At 52.2% G+C, this 19,400-nt stretch overlaps 6 protein-coding genes across 6 annotated transcripts; 4 read left to right on the plus strand and 2 right to left on the minus strand.

Annotated features, from left to right (window-relative positions):
- Positions 1 to 1,000: 1,000 nt before the first annotated feature.
- MRS44_018726 (uncharacterized protein) lies at positions 1,001 to 2,615 on the plus strand (the record flags this gene model as incomplete). Its single annotated transcript, XM_065615236.1, has 5 exons — positions 1,001 to 1,043; positions 1,101 to 1,424; positions 1,579 to 1,878; positions 1,954 to 2,122; positions 2,180 to 2,615. 5 exons carry the CDS (start codon positions 1,001 to 1,003, stop codon positions 2,613 to 2,615), a joined length of 1,272 nt encoding a protein of 423 aa, XP_065471308.1.
- A 1,330-nt stretch (positions 2,616 to 3,945) lies between these two features.
- On the plus strand, positions 3,946 to 4,681 carry MRS44_018727 (uncharacterized protein; the record flags this gene model as incomplete). Its single annotated transcript, XM_065615237.1, has 3 exons — positions 3,946 to 4,226; positions 4,275 to 4,301; positions 4,360 to 4,681. The coding sequence occupies 3 exons, from the start codon at positions 3,946 to 3,948 to the stop codon at positions 4,679 to 4,681; spliced, it is 630 nt and encodes a 209-aa protein (XP_065471309.1).
- A 97-nt stretch (positions 4,682 to 4,778) lies between these two features.
- MRS44_018728 (uncharacterized protein) lies at positions 4,779 to 7,170 on the minus strand (the record flags this gene model as incomplete). Its single annotated transcript, XM_065615238.1, has 3 exons — positions 4,779 to 5,857; positions 5,919 to 6,977; positions 7,104 to 7,170. The coding sequence occupies 3 exons, from the start codon at positions 7,168 to 7,170 to the stop codon at positions 4,779 to 4,781; spliced, it is 2,205 nt and encodes a 734-aa protein (XP_065471310.1).
- A 744-nt stretch (positions 7,171 to 7,914) lies between these two features.
- On the plus strand, positions 7,915 to 8,745 carry MRS44_018729 (uncharacterized protein; the record flags this gene model as incomplete). Its single annotated transcript, XM_065615239.1, has 1 exon — positions 7,915 to 8,745. The coding sequence occupies one exon, from the start codon at positions 7,915 to 7,917 to the stop codon at positions 8,743 to 8,745; it is 831 nt and encodes a 276-aa protein (XP_065471311.1).
- Positions 8,746 to 9,383: 638 nt separating this feature from the next.
- On the plus strand, positions 9,384 to 13,289 carry MRS44_018730 (uncharacterized protein; the record flags this gene model as incomplete). The annotated part of the gene is made up of 6 exons (XM_065615240.1): positions 9,384 to 9,636; positions 9,690 to 9,785; positions 10,040 to 10,053; positions 10,347 to 10,616; positions 10,703 to 11,260; positions 11,328 to 13,289. 6 exons carry the CDS (start codon positions 9,384 to 9,386, stop codon positions 13,287 to 13,289), a joined length of 3,153 nt encoding a protein of 1,050 aa, XP_065471312.1.
- Positions 13,290 to 17,896: 4,607 nt separating this feature from the next.
- Positions 17,897 to 18,960, minus strand: MRS44_018731 (uncharacterized protein; the record flags this gene model as incomplete). The annotated part of the gene is made up of 2 exons (XM_065615241.1): positions 17,897 to 18,182; positions 18,272 to 18,960. 2 exons carry the CDS (start codon positions 18,958 to 18,960, stop codon positions 17,897 to 17,899), a joined length of 975 nt encoding a protein of 324 aa, XP_065471313.1.
- Between the last annotated feature and the right edge of the window lie 440 nt (positions 18,961 to 19,400).

Below are 19,400 nucleotides of genomic sequence, written 5' to 3' on the forward strand. Positions count from 1 at the left end.
CGTTCTGTCGTCGGATCGATTTTGACAGCCCGGTACGAAAGCCCCGTTGTTCTTAGCAATACTAACATCCATGTATGGTTTGTCTCGGCCATCTTCTCGCCACCCAGGCAGCCATCAGGGTGGTGTTGCCTAGCGCGTCACGTGTCAGCTCCTTCGGCAAGTACAATCACGCCCAGGCTTGACAGGCCGCTTCGCGCACCTCTGCCAAGCTCATGCCTCGACCAGGTCGAGGACATTTCCAATAAAAACTATTGTCTCTGATGGTCACTGGCAACCTTTGACTCAAATTTGATCAGATTGGTTGGATTGATGCTCTATATCATTACGTGGGTTGTGTCTCAGTAATCGACCTGCGTGCTTCAAGATTACCCAGCAATTTCGACAGCAGCCAACCAACGAACACACTATTCCTGTTCATTGTTTCTACCTAGTGTTCTTGCCCTTCTGGCACGCTCAGTGCGACGACCCATCTCATTTCTCCCAAGGGCGTCCAGGACCGGGCGGGCTCTGGGCCAACTTTGTTGTAACTGGTCGAAGGCCCACAACGAACAAACCCTAAAACGGCTAGCCCCTTAGACGCAAAGCTCAACAAGGGAGGGATTCAGGCGTGAGCCCGATAGGAACCTAGCCTTTTACCATCGTAGCTCATATAAACAAAATTATCGTCTTCGTCCGTCCCCACTGGGTTGCAAGTCGAGAACCTCTGGACGAAGCTAATGCCCGACAGAGCCCGTCGCGAATTCAAGCAGAATAGCACCTACCACGTTAAGCAATGGTTTTTACCCTCGTCGGTACATGTGTGCCACGACACGACGCGCGCTTCAGGGGTCCACACGGCCCACCGACAGGTTAGGACGGAGCAGCCTCCACCATGACCGTTTTCCCGCGACGGTGTCTCCTCCCACATCCATCGTGCTAGAGTGCAACAACATTCCCGAATGCGCGCCTGCCCATGACGACGACCCTGGTGGGAGCTCGGAGGTCGCTTCAAGTTATCAACATGAGCAATAATCCAGCGCGACGATCGGGCAAGCGCCTTATCGGTAGGTGTGGGTAGAACGACGAATCATAATAGGGATGGCGCGCTGAATGTAATCTAGCAGCTGCCGATTTTGAACAGGACGGTGACTTCCAGTTTACCCGCAATTCAAAGAGGGAGAAGGTAAAGGAGCCGGAACCCGTCAAGAAGGCTGAGGGGTGGGGAGCCGGACATCAGCGGGACCGCGCGCTACTGGGGGCTCGGCGATCAATGGAAGCATTCCGGAGGAGAAGGACGTGGGGACGAATGAAACGATTGCAGCGGCAAAGCCTGCGACGAGGAAGTCTACGAGGCGAAAGGCAAGCGCCGATGTGTCAAACAAAGAGCCCTCGCTCGAAATTGTCGAGGGACGAAGCAGGAGGAACGTACGAGTATCGGGAGAAAGGTTGGAAGAGGCAGCTCCCGCGCCAGGCTCAGTTGCTGTTGCGCAGACAAATGGCGCACGTCATAAGCGTGGAGGTCGCGCAAAGGCACCTCCTCGGGGCCCCCAGATCCGAATCAGTCACAGTAGAACGAACCGTCGGTGCAATCAAGCACAGTCGCCCTCGCGATGAGCGACACGCCCGTCATCAACCGGAACAAGGAGATGCGAAAGAAGGGCAACACCAACCGACGTAGCAGCTTGGGCATGAGAGGGCGAAGGGCCAGTTCCTTGATCGAGAGTGGCCAGGCGGCCATACCACACCGGGAAGTCAACCCGGTCGAGTTCTACAAACACATTGAAGCAGAAGGCCTGACGGAGCCTCGCCGGATGAAGCAGCTATTGATCTGGTGTAGTGAACGTTCTTTGACAGAGAAGCCTCCTCGCGGAACGCCAAGGTCAAATGCTATTCTAGGTGGTGAGTAGTCGAGACGTATCTGACCATCTTTCTGCAGATCCTGTTTCAGGGGCCCAGCTTGCTAACGCTGAACAGCCCGTGCTATCCAAGACCAGCTTCGCAAGGACTTCTCGTCTCGGTCCGAGCTCTCGGACTGGTTTAGTAGGGAAGATGAGATGTCAAAGGCCCCCGTGGTCCTGCGGGCTAATCCCAGGAACATGGAGCTAGATGAGAAACGGGATCAACTGGAGATGAACGTTAGAAGGTGTGTATAAGATAACTGGTGCTTTATCCTGAGACTACAAGTTCTGATTTTGGATAGACTACAAGAGGAGAAGAAGGCGTGGCGGGCAATAAGAAAGCCGCTACTCGATGTACCACCTCTCTTCCCCAAAGGTGAAAATGGGCCTGTTGCTCTGGCCGATTTCGATTTTCTGGATCCCGACGAAGGCAAGATCAGGGGACTGCTGACAGACGAAGCTGCATCTTTCAACGCAGTTCGGACAAAAACGGAATCCCGATTGGGTACCATACAGTCGTTGCTCGAATTCCAGATTGACCAACTCGCAGACGCCGTTCACAAGCTCGAGCAGCGGGTTTTTCTTGCAGGGAAAGAGGCGGACAAGGTTCTCAGCATTAGTGCCCTGCGTTTGCGTCAACGAGAAGAGAAGGAGAAGACTGCCGCAGGGACGAGGGATATGCCTGTTATGGAGGTTCTTCATGGCTTAGGCAGTATTTTGCCCAAGAGAGGCGGATGAGGACATACTAACTCGGAACCGGACACATGAACTTTGATGCCCCGGTCCTCGTCCCTTGCATGCTCGGCCCATGAAGTTGATGGGGAGATGAGAAGGCCCTTTTCTTCAATCGATTCTCTCATCTAGAACTTGTGCGTGTAGATTACTGAATGGCTTTTCGATGGACTTGGGTTGGTTTACTATGGATTTTCTCTTTCTTGTTCCTAGTGAGCTAGGCATTCTATGTGCTTTGTGGTCCTTCCTTTTTTTTTCTTTCTTTTTTCCTAGTGTTATTGTCTTTCTCGGTGGCCGGCGCCTGCTACAGAGGCGCCCGGGCGCGCTTTTAGACCTCGCGCGCCCGGACGCGCAACTCTCGCCGCAACACAACACAACCGCAGAGATCCGAGGCTGGAACAAAACGAATGGGAGAGAGAAGTCTGGGCTTTCCCGTTGTGGTTGGGATCAAGACGGCGGAAGTGTAATTGGCTTAGCGTATCCAGCGGCCCTATGAGATTAGTTCTCCTGGGCGTAATAAAACCTACCTACCTACCATCTTCCCGCTAGATATGCAAAGAAGCAGAGAACCCCGATAGTATACTATACCCAGTACACGAGTCAATCTCCATCTTGCGTGACGTTTTGAACTTCATGATCCGCACGTCCAAAGATAGCTGTTTTTTTTTCTGCTTACGTAAAATTTTTAATTGATCGAGGCTCGAGAACATGTCGCGATGGGGGATATGTCTTCGCCGAATGCCGTGAGTTGCGACGAGCGAACTGACTTTGCTGCGTTGTCGCCCCCCAGGAGAGCAGGGGGCAGTGATAAGGCCCATTCCACTTTCCGAGGAGGCATTGCCGTCCTGGAGCGTCATGGGATGCCAGTCCATATGTGTTGCGTGACGCCTCTCCCTCTGATTGGTCAAGAACAGTCCCTATTGTGGGGCGCTAGGTGGCTGATAAAACCGGCTCTTCAGCCACTTTCCTTTGTAGAAGAACAAGGCTCTTTCAACCTCAATTCCAACGCTTGCTACTGTGAAACGCGCTCTGTTTAAGACATCCTCAGGCCTCAAGACGCGGGTGACTGACTACTAGATCAAAAGACGACCGAAAAAAACAGCCCATCACCTGCCCCGGGGCGTCTTCTCCAGGACCTGTAGTGAAGCAACTGGATGGGAGCTCGCGCGGGACGTTTGCGACCGGCCGGCCGCTCCTAGATAGTCCCAATATACGACGGTGCAAGCACTGCAAAGAGAGTCTGCTGGCGACGGCGGCAAAGGGGCACATTGCGCGGTGTCTTCGACTTAAGGAGGAAAAGGCGTAGAGGAAAAAGGAAGCGCGTGAGGCTAGAGAAATGGCAAAGAGGGCTGCAAGACAAGAAGAGCAGGCACGCAAGGAAGATGGGGAGAAGGGTGAAGGCAAGGGTGATGATTGCAACTGCAACGACAACGACGACGGTATCGCAGCCGACAAGAAAGCCGCCGGGAGCAAAACTGGCAAGGAGGCTGCCGGGAACAAGTCCGACGACGACAAGGAGGGTAGGAAGCGAAAGGCCGATGGCGATCCAGATAAGGGACCCAAAACCAAGAAGAAGAAGGATGAGCCGAAGGCCAAGGTGCCCAAGCCCAGGGGCAAGTGTTTCTTAATGACCCTTCTGTCGAGTTTACTAACTATTCGCAACAGGCCCTGTGGACTTGGACTTGCAATGCGGTATAATGTTAACCAACAGTCAACCGTGTGCCAGATCACTGGCATGCAAGAGGCACAGTATGCGTGCCAAACGTGCCGTTGCCGGCCGAACCCTGCCATACGACATGCTTCTTGATACATACCGGAAGGAGAAGCAGGCAAAACAACAGGGTAAGTCGGTCCTTGTTGGTCGCCAGGTACCGAGTGATCAAGACAGATGGCTAATATTTACTTCCTTGGCTGGTCCAGAGGCAGCACTAGATGTTAAAGCTCCTGTGGAGGACGAAGGCCAGGCAGAAAATGGATCAGTCGGTCGACCTAGCGGAGGAAACAACAGCTGGCATGAGTCCGCTGGTCCATTGGAAGCCGATGCCGGTGCTTTCACAGATATCCACGCATAGAAGTGTGATCGGGTTGGCGCGAGGTTGCGTGGGACATAGCGCGACGGTGCCCTAAAAAGTTTTAAACAGTTAGTTGCCAGCGCTATTCTGCCCATCGCTAATCAGTACTATAAGCTTCCCAATCTCTCCGGAGGATCTCTCTTATTCTAGAGTATAGCTTCTCATCCTCTCGTTCCCATGGCTTGTCTCGAGGGAAAATAAGTTTTCGCAGCCCATTCAATAATGGGATAAGCGGCTCGTAGTGCTGCGTGAAATTATCGGAGATTGTGTCCATGAAAATCCCCTCTTTCGCCACGGTACCCAACTTTAGTTTTGCCAACTCTTTCATATCAACATAGTTCCACTTATCGAACTCTTGGACGACTCTATTCTCGCCTGGCCCGTTGTAGTGGATGCATATCCAGAACAGCACCCAGAAGAACGACTCGAGATCGTGCATAAAGGAATGCTGCTCGCCCAGTAGCGCCCCGATTGCCATGAAAGCCCGTGTTCCCGTTTTCCCCTTTGCCACTGACGCAGCCTCTCGCGACTCTTTGATGGCCAGGTCAAGGTCGATCACAAAAGCAGGCCACGACGGATTGTCGTCATCCTCGTTGATCATGAGATTGTTGATCGAGACGTCTCGGTGAAGCAAGCCTGCTCGGTGCAGAGACTCATGTCCCTCGATGCAGCGCTCAAACGCAGCAAGCAGAGCCGACCGGGAGCTTGCCTTGTAGATGGGCATTCCATAGTCTCGGACAATGAGACGCCGATGTACCCGGTTTGGTATTATGCTGGCGGCCTTTGTTGGAGACACAGAACAGGACCGCTTGCTAGAAGGAAGAGGAGCACCGATTTGGCTAGATGACCGCTTCCTGCTGGCACCGGCTCTGCCGCGATCCCCTCTCGATGTGCCGGACGCGACGTTGCTCCGCCGCATTGGTCGTTCCGGACGGTAGTTTGCAGCTTGCGTAATGTCCAGCCCCCTTCGAACGTTATTCCGGATGTCATCATCTTCCCCGTGAATCTGGACCGTCTCGTGGTGATAGTACCGAGCTACGTTAACGACACCCTTGTCAGTCACCTCGCGTAGCAGTTCGCCTTCTTCATCTCGTTCCGGATACTGCCACGAATCCTTAATGACAAGCAGCATCTCCGGCTGTCCTTCGGGGGTGGGCTTTCCAACATGTCGTCGCTCTACCAGCTATGCAAGGCGCCCGCTGCATCTTCTTGTCGATGATGATCCGCTCGGTCGAACCATTCCGGTTGACCTCGATGAAGCGCTCCCCGTTTGCCGTCATAATCGTCGGGTCGAACCCTAGCTGCTCCTCGTTCATCCAGAGAAAGCCAAGGACCGTGGACACAAACTGACGCCCATCTTTGTTAATGTCGAACTGCTCCGATGCGATGCCCCCGAGCCGGTCAAACGCCCATACCCTCATGAGGGACCCGCAGATGGTAAAGCCTAAGACGAAGCGACGCGTGTCCTGCGCAGTAAGCACTTCCCTCGCGTACCTCCCCAGGTCAAGCCACGCCATCGAGGCTTTGTCGGCGGATGGGTTGCTCTTCAGCTCTCCAGGCACCAAGATCTGCGACCAGTGGCACCGCGAGTCTTTTCCAGCCTTCGTGTTCTTGACGAAACCGACGTCCAGCTTGTGCTCTCCGGTGGAACCTTGAATTGGCTTGTTGGGTTGTGTAAGAGGCCGTCGTCGATGTTGATGCGTTGAGATTGACCCGTGGCCGTCTGCGAATGCCGCTAGCTTGTCGCTGAAGTCGGAAAACCAGCTCAGCACGTCATCCTGGTTCGCGTCCTCGGGCCATCCCTTCCAACCGTCCTCAAAGAGTGGATCGCTGCCTTCGATGCACTGGTCAAAGAACGCCTCGGAAACTGCGTCAAGGCCGACCACGCCTCCAAAGTACGTGTTATGAAAGTGACGGAGCCCGACATACATAGACCCAAGCTCCTCTTTCAGCACGTCGTCCACGTATTTGCGGTGCTCGGATGAGTTTGCGAAGCTGCTTGTGTTGCGCAGCCATGGGGTCTGTTGGAGGGACGAGGCTATCGGTCGGGGAGGCGGGGTGGATTCGGTAACGGCGACGTAGACTTGATCCCAGATTAGGGTATCAGGTTCGCTAGTGAGGGCTGATTTCAGGAGAGGTTTGACGCGATCGAAATTAAAGTCGTCGGAGACGGCAGCGGAAATGAGTCTGAGGAGATCGCCTCGGAGGGTGCCACGACCGGTGTTTGTGAGGAGCAAGCCCGAGACCGTATGGCTTTGTAGAGCGAAAAGGAGAGGGAGCGTGAGGTTTCGAAGATCTAGAGGCTAGTTAGAGTAGTGCTGCAACAAAGTGTTGGGCGCCACACCTTCTTGGTCAAGTTCGTCTAACGCGTCTGGACAGCAGGAGATACCTGCGCCTTCGCATATCGAATTGAAGGACGCACAAAAGGCATCAAGGCCATTTCCAATAGGGTTGTCCTCAATAACCTTGGACTGCGATTCATTTCTCATGGCGGATGGGACACATTCAGAAAGACAGGAAAGAACCGAGGTCGCGTTTGTGACATCGCGTTTCTGGTTAGCAACCAGACCGGGGCAACCGCCGGCAAATCTTTGATCCGTCATGGCCTGTGAATGGCCGGATGTTTATGTATCTTATCTTATCATATCATATCACATCAGACAAGAGCAGGGACCTCGCGCGCTGAGTGGAGACTTCGTTTTATTCGTCATCTTGTTGGCTGTGCCCTTCCAGACACAACCGAAGACCTAAACCCATCATTGATCCCCTCATTTTGCATGTAAAGTTTGGGATACCCCGGTCAGGGGCAATGAACAAGGCGACGCGACCGGCTTAGACCATAAGAAGAACGCGTGGCGCGCAAACGCCAGCCAATTTGCTCGACTTTGTTTTTGATCAATGTTTCTCGACTCCTCACGCCCGTCCCACGTTATGACTACCCTCCTATCGCTTCCGGTGGAGACTACCCAGTTAATACTAGGATACCTCTCCGCCGATGACCTCTGTGCGTTCCGACAAACGTGCCGAGATATAAATGCAAAGACTTTTAGTCGATTCGCGCGTACATACTTCCAGACGCGTTATGTAATGCTGGAAAAGGAAAGCTTGAACACGCTTATCCACATCTCAGAACACCCTTGTTGGGGCCGGAAGTGCGCACGTTGGGACTCTGCACCGATCACTTCCCGGAACCAGAAGATGACTTGAGGGAAAGCCAAAGCCTCTGGAGCATTATGGCTGGATACTCAGACTCGGATGGGCTTGACTTGTGGCCTAGCGGGGAGCTTAGTATGTGCCCAGAGGATGATGATGATGATGATGATGACGACGACATCCTCAACCAATCCTATGCAACTACATATCGTCGAAACTTCGATGCCCAAGAGGACTTTCTATCAGGCCCGGATATCGAAGCACTTGGACGAGCCATGAGTCGCCTCAGCAACTGCACAACACTCCTCCTGACCGATGCATGTATTCCTTGGGGCGCCGCTCGGTTGGAAAGGGAAATAGGTGAACTCGACAGAGGCCTAGGTTATGACGATGCTGGTAGCGAACGGTTTGTGAAGCATGTGTTGCATGTCATGCTTACGGCTGCAAATGCAAGCAAGCTTCCTCTGGAGGAATTGTGCATCTACCTTGGTCAGGAAGATAGGCCCCAGACCAAGTCCCCAATCGGCTTCCACCTGCTCGACTTGCCACCGGGGCATATGGCGCAGTCCGAGAGTCGCAGTGACATTACCAGCCTTACGACTCTAAAGTTACTTGCTTCTCCGCCGTTTGAGAAAACCTCCGAGGAGAATGATTCCGCCCCTACTTGGAGCCAGAATCTTACCCGTTTCATTGGTCTTTTTCCTCACCTGGCGCACTTTTCTTTGGCCTTCAGCAATGACTTCGATCTCCAAACTATTTCTCCATGTCTTTACAGCATATTGTCAATCCCCCCAGCTACGGAAACTGGAATTAGCCCGGTTGGAAGTCACCGAATCGGAACTGGCTGGCTTACTTCTCCGCCATCAATCAACACTGGAGGAAATCAGTCTTCGGGAAGTGATGATGGATGACAAGGTTAGTTGGACAATGCTGTTGAAGAAGATCGAGCAGATGCCCCAAGTTCACGGGGGTGACGTTGAAAGACTGCTGGCTCTCCGCGCTCAATCGCTGCGGTGTAACATATGATTATGAGCTAGGTGCGGTCTATATCAGAAACAGACAGGGTTTCAAAGAGGCAATAGCTATGGTGGAGGAGCTGGAGATGATATGGAATCTGGACTGAGCCATGTATAGGTCTTGTTGGAAATCCGAGGATCCCCCTTCCCTTCAGGATTAAGACCATCAGTCTGAAAGTCCTAGACTTGGAGTTCAAAGTCCTAGATGGAATCATTTAGAGATATAAACCCGACAGGAACTCTCATCTCAACAATAACAATCAAGTTCAGTCGATACCTGCATTCAGCACCCCTGCGTAATATTTCCAACATAGAATCGCTGGAGCGAGTGTGTTGGACATTCATCTTCGACTCTAAATATAGCCCATTGTATCCCACATTGACTTTGACGAAGCAAGCCGCCTAATTCGGCCAGGTGCAAATAGTGATGCCGGTACGAGCCTCGACGCTTCACATCGACACACTCTGATAAATACCAGTCCTCGCGCCGCTCACACCACACACTTCTAACGCATCACAGCATACATTTCAACATGAATAAAGAACACCATGAAAATCCTCATATTTCAGTGAGAGTTACTGATGTTCAAATCACTGGACGCGGAGTGAAGACCGTTCATATTGATGGTGAACCTCTCAACCGTCCAGTACGCAGCTTATTCGATATTCGCCGCGTGTACCAGAAAGCGCTGCAGATTGCTGAGTTGGAGCCTCTATTGAGCCAAGCCGAGAAGCCTTCCCGAGGGATTGGTAACGATCGCGTAGAAAAACTCCCTCCTGGCATAGGTTTCTACGTGCAAACGCAGAAGACATTATACATCTACTTGCTTCGAATCTAGGTGTGTATCCTACATGGAGTTACCACAACCATCACGGAAGAACAATCAGCTCCCATAATGACTACCATTACACCATCGCTCACTATAGGGCACACTGTCAGGTGTCGAAGGCCCTAGGCTATTTACTGGTTGTTGTGGAGCAAGAGGGGGGGGGGAGAGAGGAAGGGCGAAGGCTTTGAGTTTGTGGATTAAATAGTATCCTCCGCCAGTACGGTTTTCTGATGAGGAAATGAGGAAAAAATAAAACCAAATTTAGCATCAATGTAGTCACACTCTAGCTTCAGAGAACAAAGACTGCCTCATGGCAGTGGTGACTACTCTTTAACGTCTCGACTGTAACATAGCAACAGCAACCTCCGATCCCGTAAGTCAGGGCGTAAAACAGCTCTCCGCTACGCTACGGCAATAGCGATAGTGTACCTTGTTTCGAGTTTTGGGACTGAAATGGCCGTTGTATCTTTGCTAATCCAACGTCTTTCTAGGTTATTAAGTCCTCACAGCATTTCAATCCCGGGCAACCCCAGGTCCCATGCTTCCTGCATACTAGCCGACGGGTCTGACAAAGGACGTAGAAATTTGGACTAAAGCCCAAGTTGAGTAGAATTCGGCTAGAGAAATCCAGAGCATGTAAATGTTTTTAAGATCTGTGGCACCCAGGACCAACGGCACCTCGTGCCCGAATGCCCCCAAGCACCCACCAAGAGGGCGGAAGGCGACAGCCGCATCACCATCGTAGGCTTCGTACATATGATAGAACTAGTATCTCCAGGTGCTCTTCTCGTTGCTAGAGCTGCGGGCGATAGACTGCCTGGTGGCGCGCAGAACGACCGAGGCATTGGCGTTGTTAGCTTCCTTACCGCCGTCGGCAGCGGATCTATCATCTTTCTCATCCAGTTCCTTTTGTTTCTATTCCTCAGAAACTATCTAGTCCGTGTTTTGTGAGTTCGCTGGCCTCCACCTGGGACCACACCAGATACTGATACGCGCAATCAGCAAGTCAAAATTATATCTAGCCCCCCCCGCACGAACGGCCGGAACGGCAACGCTACGGGTTCGTCACCACCGTCAAGTGGCTGTGGAACGTGCGTGACGAAGACACCATAAAGAGGTGTGGGCTTGATGCGTACTTCTTCCTCCGATACCTACAGACTCTGCTTGCTATCTTCGTCCCAATCGCCGTGGTGGTGATACCCGTGCTAGTGCCATTAAACTATGTCGGCGGACGGGGTAGTCAGCTCAACTCTGACGGAGGGGGAAACTCCACAGGCCGGCACCCGGATCAGACCACGGGGCTGGACACTTTGGCGTGGGGGAAATGTGCGGCCGACGAGCACGCATCGCTACTGGGCGCACCTCTCAATGTCTGTCGTCGCCGTGACATGGGTCTGCTTCATCTTCTTTCACGAGATGAAGAGGTACGTAGAGGTGCGGCAGAGCTATCTCACGAGCGCCGACCACCGGGCCAGGCCTTCCGCAAGGACCATATTGGTAAACTCGATCCCCGCTTCGTTGTGCACCAGAGAAAAGCTGCGGGACCTGTTCTTCCTGTTTCCCGGCGGGGTGGAGAACGTGTGGGTGAATAGAGACCTCTCCTCTTTGGCAGAGAAGATTGACCGCCGCGATGCAATCCATCGTAAGCTCGAAGAGGCCGAAACGCTCCTCGTCAAGGCTACCCAACGGGCGTGGAGAAAAGCGGGCAAACCGGTGTTGAGACCTGACGGCGTGTTGGAAGTCGCAACCAGCGGGTACGAGAGGTCGAAATCGGCGTCTGGGCGTCGGATGCCCCGAGTTCCAGGCCTCAGTCGTATGGATTCCGAGAAGCAAGGGAAATTATCCATGAGAGACTCTGGTGATGGCAGCGGTGGCGGTGGCGGCGGCGGCGGCGGCGGCGGCGGCACTGACTGCGAGAAACATGACAAGGTATGGCCTTGGTGGGAGATCCTGAGCAGTGACGACCGACCCTCCCATCGGCTGCCGCTCTTTGGCTTGCCATGGCTTCCCGGGATCGCGCCCTTCTCGAAGAGGGTCGACACCATAGACTGGTGCCGAGAGCAGCTGGATGCTATGAACTCGGAAATCGAACTGCTGCAGAAGAACCCGGAAGATCGCTTTCCGCTCCTGGACTCGGCATTCATCCAATTCAATACCCAGGTGGCAGCTCACATGGCCTGTCAGAGCGAGATTCTCCGTCTCCCGGGGCAGATGACCCCCAGAATCATCGGTTTCTGCCCCAAGGGAGTCATTTGGGCCAATCTGGGCCTATCCTACCGGGCGAGCTGGTTCCGATCGATGGCGGCGTACGGCATCCTGCTCGTCATGATCTCGCTTTGGTCCATTCCCGTGGCCTGGACGGGCGCTCTGAGCCAAATCGACCAGCTTGTCGAGGGGAGCCGCTGGGAGTCGCTTTTGGAGGACAGACAGATGCTCAGAACGGCCGTCCAAGCATTCGCAGGCCTCCTGCCTACCGTACTGTTGGCACTTCTCCTCTACCTCTTGCCGCTGTTCCTGGAACTCCTGGCCGAGTTCAAGGGCGTCAAGACCCACGCATTAAGGGACGAGTTCGTCCAGAGATTCTACTTCGTCTTTCTGTATATCCAGATCTTCCTCGTCGTCTCCATCGCCTCCTTCTTTACGGCATCGATCGGCGAATTGGCAGCCAACGTGCGTGAGCTGCAAAGAGCACGAGACGTGCTCGACATGCTGTCCAGGAATCTGCCCAAGGCGGCCAACTACTTCTTCTCCTACATGATCCTGCAGTCGCTCTCAGCCAGCTCCGCGACGCTCCTGCAGGGAGGCACTCTTATCACACGCTACGTTCTTGGGCCGCTGCTCGATTCGACACCTCGTGCCAAATGGCTCCGCCATACTAGCCCCGTCTCTGTCAGATGGAGCGCTGTTTTCCCTGCCTACACAAACTTTGCGTGTATCGCCCTGACGTATTGTATCATTTCTCCCCTCATATCTGCCTTTGCTATTCTCACCTTCGCCCTTCTCTGGGCCGCTCAGCGGTACATGATATTCTACGTCTACCAATCTGACTACGACACCGGAGGGGTGCTCTACCCCCGCGCGCTCAATCAGACCTTCACTGGCGTGTACGTGATGGAGCTCTGCCTCGCCGGTCTCTTCTTCATAGTGAAGGATGGAGATGGGAGGCTCGCTTGCACGGCGCAGGGCGTGATCATGATTCTGCTATTCATTGCTACAGTCCTCTACCAGATCTGGCTCAACAGAGCTTTTGCACCTCTCTTCCATCATCTGCCAATAGAAGGGAGCGATTGTTTGAACGAAACGCTGCGCCGGGGCTCATCCACCCAGGAGCATCGCGTTGCCGAGTGCAACGTCAATGACGAGGCCTGCAGCCGGAGCGACAAAGTCACTAGCCGCAAATACCTTGAGGTGGCCGCTGATAGTGCAGAATATTCCGAGCTTCCCACAAGGTTGGAAGATGTGCCCGAGGGTATGAGAGACATGCTCGTCCGCACTGCCTTTGAACACAGAGCCCTACGTGCTCGGTGGATACCTAAAGATCATCTTGGGGTAAGCGATTGGGAGGTTCGTCAGACGGCGAGGGGGCACTCGCCACGTTTCCGTGTGTAACCGTGGCGCTTCTCTTGATGAAAAGGGTGTCGTATCGTTTGACTTGTGTCCTCCGGATCAAATGCAGTTTGATCGAGTCAGACTATAGACAAGGGTGTGTCTTGTAGGATGAAGCCATGGTTTTAGGGAGCAGAATATACCATGCACTACCACCCTTTCGACTCCACCCTTTCGACTCCACCCTTTCGCCACGCAAAAAAAAAAAAAAAAAAAAAAGGAAAGAAAAAAGCACCACCAAAAATCAGCAACTTTACTTACACAGAACTTGACCAAAATGATAGATAGGCATAAAATTTTTCGTTCTATAAATAATAAATGCACATATCTATTGAATCCTGGTTCTTTTGATAACCCGCCCTGATCGCGTGGTTTGTTGATGGGGGTATGGTTTCCTCTCCGATTTCAATGACCGAGCCAGCCTCCGATTCTGACTCCGGCTCGCCTGAACAGCCACCTTCCACCATAACAGCCATATTTTGAGTCTTCTCTTCGGATATGGCTTCTCCACCAGCTAGAGTCTCACCAAGAGTTATAAAGCGTTTGTTAGGATTCGGCACCGCCTTCCTCTTCTTCCCTCTCTTCAGGCGAGCCAGTTCCTCCTCTAGGCTAGCAATCCTCCTCAGAGTATGCGCCGCTACCATCTGCTGTTGAGCCTCAAAGCCCTTTGCTATTACGTTGTACCGCCTCCGTGTCTTTGGTGTTTTGTTCAGCCCAAGATCACGAATTTGACGGCTCGTCTGTGGTGTATCGTCCGAGTCAAAATACGGCGTGGGTTCGGGAGTCGCTCTTGGGGCTGCCATTTGGCCTATCTTGTTGGATTTCTGGGTGCCGCAGCGCTTTGGCACGTGAGATCGGCCAGTTCCCAGTAACCTCCAGCCGGAGAGTATGTGTTCTTCTCAGTCATTCCAACTGGACGCGCCTTGGCGTAGGCCCTGATGAAATTGACCTTGTCCTTTGGAGTGGAATCAGTCAATGACGCGAACTTTTCCAACTCTCGTCAATATGCGGCTTTGGAAGCATTGAATACTCCATTGTCCAACGGCTGGAGCCCATGAGAGCAGTGTGCTAGCAGATAACAACAATAAACGTTGTTCAAAAAGCACGTGGCCATCCATTCGTCCTTCCGTCGCTCAGTAGTGATCTTGAGCTGAAGGAAAGGAAGAACATATCGTTTCATGACTCCCATGGCCATCTAAAATGATCAGTCTCGCGTCAGAGTCGTCGGCAGGCATGGTCTGGGGCAGATAGACTCTTTCAAGCCATTCAACACCAATGTGGTCGTCAGTCCACCCGTTAGGCGAAGTTATGTAATACCAGTCTGCTACCTGCTTGAATTCCCCAAGAAACCACTGTTTCTGGAGTTTTTTCCCCTTGAAGATTATGCCAGGGATTAAGCCGCGGCCGTCAGCCATGACAGCTTCGATAAATGAAGTCCAATTTCGAGTCCGTGGTCCCTTGAGAAATGTCTTCCGCTTTGGGTCCGCGCTTCCAACAACCAGGCTATCTAAGCCTAAATAAAAAGGATTAGTCGATCAAATTTCAAGCACTGACAAGGTATACAGATAGATGCTTGCCGAAACCAGTCATAATACCCCCTTCGTCAACGTTGACGATGTTTTCAGGCTTGATCCAGCCATACTGGCCCTCCCTGATATCAAAGTACCAGTGAACTGCCTTGGGCGTGAAAGAGTTGAACCTGTTGACTTCCTGACGTCTACCCCATCTTGGTCTTTAGGTCTATGCGGCGCTTGATAAATCTGGTCACCCAATTGCGTCCTAACTCGGGATGTTCGTCCTGCTGTCTCAACAAGCGGATGACGCAAGCGAGGATCTGTTGTTGGATTGCGCAGGAATGCCGAGTGCACTCGATAACAAATTTTTATTATTGCTGTTCTTAACTCCTTACAGTCGAAGGACCTTTGAGGTCTTATATCTTCGACTGATTCCGCCTAGGACTTGAGTCCTACAGAGTCCTAGATGACAGTCCTACGATCTGAGTTTTGGACATCAAACTTTTAACTTTAATCTTGATCCTGAAGTTGAGGGGGAACCCTCAGTTCTTCCAACAGGATCTGACTGTGGAACGGAGCATAGCCCAAGGATTTCTGACGGAGTATCCAGAAAGCCAGTCTGTCCTCTTGATTCTTGGACAAACGTCGGCGAGGCTGAATCTACTCTTTCACGGCTGTGCGGCCGTTACGTCTGTCGATTAGAGTCCCTCGGGGCACTCCTCGTCTCTGAGCCGCTTGAGAGGGCGAAAAGCCATTATCAGTAATATCCAATATAGCCTCAACCATGTCGTCCTCTGTATATTCCCATCGAAGCCGCGAGATAGGCATTTTTTGTCGTTGTCAAAGACAAACACAAAAGAACACGAGAAAGAGCAGTGACGAGCTTAGTGATTAAACTGGCAATGTTTCAATAGCACGACCTGCATATATCGCGTACCCCGCACAGTCTTACGGAGTCAAAATAATCACCTCCAATCATTTCTATAATCAATAGAGGTACCTTCTTTTAGGTAGCTATTTATTTTGGCCGACTTTCGTGTAAGTGAAATTGATGAGTTTTGGTGGTGCTTTATTTTTTTTATTTTTTTTATATTTATATTTATATTTATTTTATTTTTTTTGCCTGGCGAAAGAGTGGTGGCGTCGAAAGGGTGGTTGTGCATGGTATATCAATCATTTCAACTTAGAAAATCGGATGATTTGATTAGATTGAAGGATGAAATTATCCAACTCGGTTGGTATGATTGTTGTGTTTGATTGACTGGCTGACATACGGGGAGCACTGATTATAGGCGTCTGCCTGACAGTATTCTTCCGCCACCGACCTCATCGTTATCCCAAATCTCTTCCATCCTACGTCGACGACAGCCGTGACTCGACAATGCCCATTCCGCCTAAAGCCAATCCCTAGCATCTCTCCTCTCATAGATAATTATGCACGCAAGTCTCTTTCACGATGAAACATCATCCTAGCCATCGGCCGTGCCCACGCGCCCTAAATGTCTAGCATGCCGCTACACTTCTCTACCCTAACATCTAGTGGCGACAGCCATCATTGCATATGGTAGGTATACTGTTCATGCAACTGCAGGAACAGGTCCCCAGGGACACTACGCGTTTGGGACGGTTCGCGAGCCCCATTTGGACGCCAGTGCCCAAGCGCATCTTCTACGCGAGCGCCCCTCACACCCTTGATCGCTCTGGAAGGGAACAACGGAAGGACCACCCACTTTTCCTACGCCAAACAGACGGATCGCCCACTTTTCTTCTCACACCGATCAAGAGCGATCCACATTTTTTTTTTCTTCTGGGGGCCTCTCCTTATCAATCAGAATTATTCACCAAGGACAATGTCCAGGTGCTACAGCCACGTAATTTCATTGCAAATCCAGCAGCTACATGTGCTGGTCATATCAGGATTGCCCCAAGGCGAATAGGAACGTAAAGACTAATTGAACAGGGGTGGTCAATCGGGTATCATTTCCGGTTGATGTCATCCACGTCACACATACCACCTCCTCAGGCGGGTCAAGAAAGAAAACGGCCGGTACTACCTCCAAGATCGTATGGGGAGTGTGGTGGTCGTTTCTTCGACCCGCCTACAGTCAGATATTGAAAGTCTGTCAGGGTCAAAGAAGCCCAAGCCGTGACCCTCACCATCTGCGGCAACGGATCAAGGCAAGGCGGTCGTAACGAACGGGAGGTGCGGCATGCTCGACTTGCGCCTTGCCTGGGTGCTGCTTCCACACTTCCATGACCATCAACATGTCATCCACGTTTTTCTATCTACCAATTGGTCTACCAATTGGTCCACCCATGTGCTTCTTTGAGCAGACGCCGTAGGTTTGTGATTACTGGCGCTGGGGTCGACGCAGACAACAGTGTAACAAAGACTGGCGAATAGGCGAGACGTGTAGACTCAAGTTCGTCTACAAGACCAAAGCAGAACCCGGTACGTGCAAGCTCTGTAGCGACACCGAGAAGAAGCAGCGTCGGTAGGACAAGATGAACCGTGATGTCGAGCGTTGGCAGCGCGATGGCAATCGAAAGGCTAGGGTTGAACGAACATGCGATGAGACGCTTGCTTTGATGAACGCAGTCAGCCGGATGAAAGCAAAGTACGAAGAGAAGTTAAGATCGCTGAGATCATGTAATATCCACGAGGCGTTTCGAGCCAAAAACCAATGATGCAGGATCAAAACGTGGTCAACACCCGGCGGCGCCAACGGCGACAATGGCTCCGCCAGTACAACTTCGGGGCCCGTGGACTATGAAAAACCATGACCAAGAACGTGGATGTAAATGAAGGCAGACTGGAATCGAATAGATCTCATCAGGGCACTATTCATTATCATCATATCAGCCTCCTACCCCTTGGACGGCACATCAACCTCCCTTTCCTTCTCTGTTTTGCATCGTCTGTTCAAGAAGACGGACAGGCCCAATGCTCCTACACATGCTTCCGTCAGTCTGGACTAGTCTTGACTACAACTTCTTCCAATTTCCCCTAATCAGCTAGATTCTAATACACATTTCATGCCAGGGCCTATCAAATATATAAATCCCTCATTACCACGCTGTCATCAATCCCAGAGTTCACGTCGCAACGTCTGCTGAGTCCTTCCCACTCCAACGCTGTCTCTTGGCGACATGGGCAGGCTCGTCTGCTGGTTCTTCCCCGAGGCTGCTCTTAGCCACCTTCCGTTTTCCTGTTACGTTCCTTGATTCCTCCGGAGCCCTCGTCCAAGTTTCCATCTCGTCAGCGTTGAAGACGCCAACGACATCTTGCCCAAAGGCCTTGCCGAGCCTCTCTCGAAGACCCAGAAAAGGCCATAATGGAACGCTTGTGTATTCGATCTTGAAACCGGACATGGTCGCGCCGCTGTCATCCGGTAACGCCTTGAATGGGTCGTGAAATTTGCGCAAGAATTCTTTCGTCATGTGTGCTGTGTATACAATGAACGCGCGGACGTGGCTGTGTCGTGGATGAGGATTTGTAGCTTGACATCCTTGAGGCTGGAAGATGGAAGGCGCTCCCTTTGGTCAAGACGACGCTTTTGCATATCCCTGGACGATAAGTGAGGGTAGAAATGGCTTTGGGCCATGGCGAGGAAGACACCCGCAAGGTACGGATCGCGCTTGGAGCTCGCTGGCACGAGTTTGCGAGCCTTGACTTGATGAAGACGGGCTACCGGCTCGTTCAGAGTTCCTGGGGGCCCAGATCTGACGTGAAAACAATGGTTTCGAGAAGAGGCAAGTTGAACCATGTCGATGTAACAAATCATTCGAGGTCTGGTTCGGCTCGAGATGGGAGAAGATTGGGAAGATATGGCGTCTGAGGTCAAGTTCCACATGAGCTCCGCGGTCACCACATCTAGAAAGGTGGAGGTGCCGACATGAAGACTAAGCCCAACTGAACAAGACGGCTGGCTGAATGTGTTGGGCCAAAATGTTTCAAAGACAGACCCGATAGCGCCAGTGACCAAGGCTCGCTCTGAATCGGGAGGAGCTTCCTGTATGTGCGTGAGCTCATCCATAATTGACGTAGCGGTCGGCGGACGGTTCAGATGTCCGCTTGAAGATGCAGCGCTCGAAGAGGAAACTTGGCGAGGTGTGTCGCATGGAGAAAGTTCCTGCCATCGGACGTCGAGGAGCTTCATGTGAAAGTCGGTTCATGTATTGGGAGGCACGAACAGCGGGGTTCCTTCATTTTCATGGAGGATATCATACAATGAGCCCCTATCCGATCTATGGATTCGAGGCCGTCGCTTCTCCCGCCGAAGAGGAACCGGTTTCTGCGGCGCACATGGCGTTGAGCTGGGAGATGCGCTGTCCAAGGTTTCGATTGGAGTCGGACATGTTGTCGACGAGGCTACCTTGTCTTCAATGACGCAATGGTTAATGAGACTGCCGTCGTTACTGCCGCGATGCAGATTGCAGATGTGTCTGCGCATGAAGAATGAAGGACGAGCTCCCTCGTTGCGTTTCCGCTTTGTCGTGATGTATTGCTTCGGTTTATCTTGACACTGACATGATGCGTCTGCCCTATATATATGTACTCAACAAAGACGCGTCGCCAGACCGTCGTTGTGGGCGAAAT

Source organism: Fusarium solani (assembly GCF_023522795.1).
Source record: "Fusarium solani strain SB1 chromosome Unknown bctg00000017, whole genome shotgun sequence".
Classification (NCBI taxonomy): Eukaryota; Fungi; Ascomycota; class Sordariomycetes; order Hypocreales; family Nectriaceae; genus Fusarium; species Fusarium solani.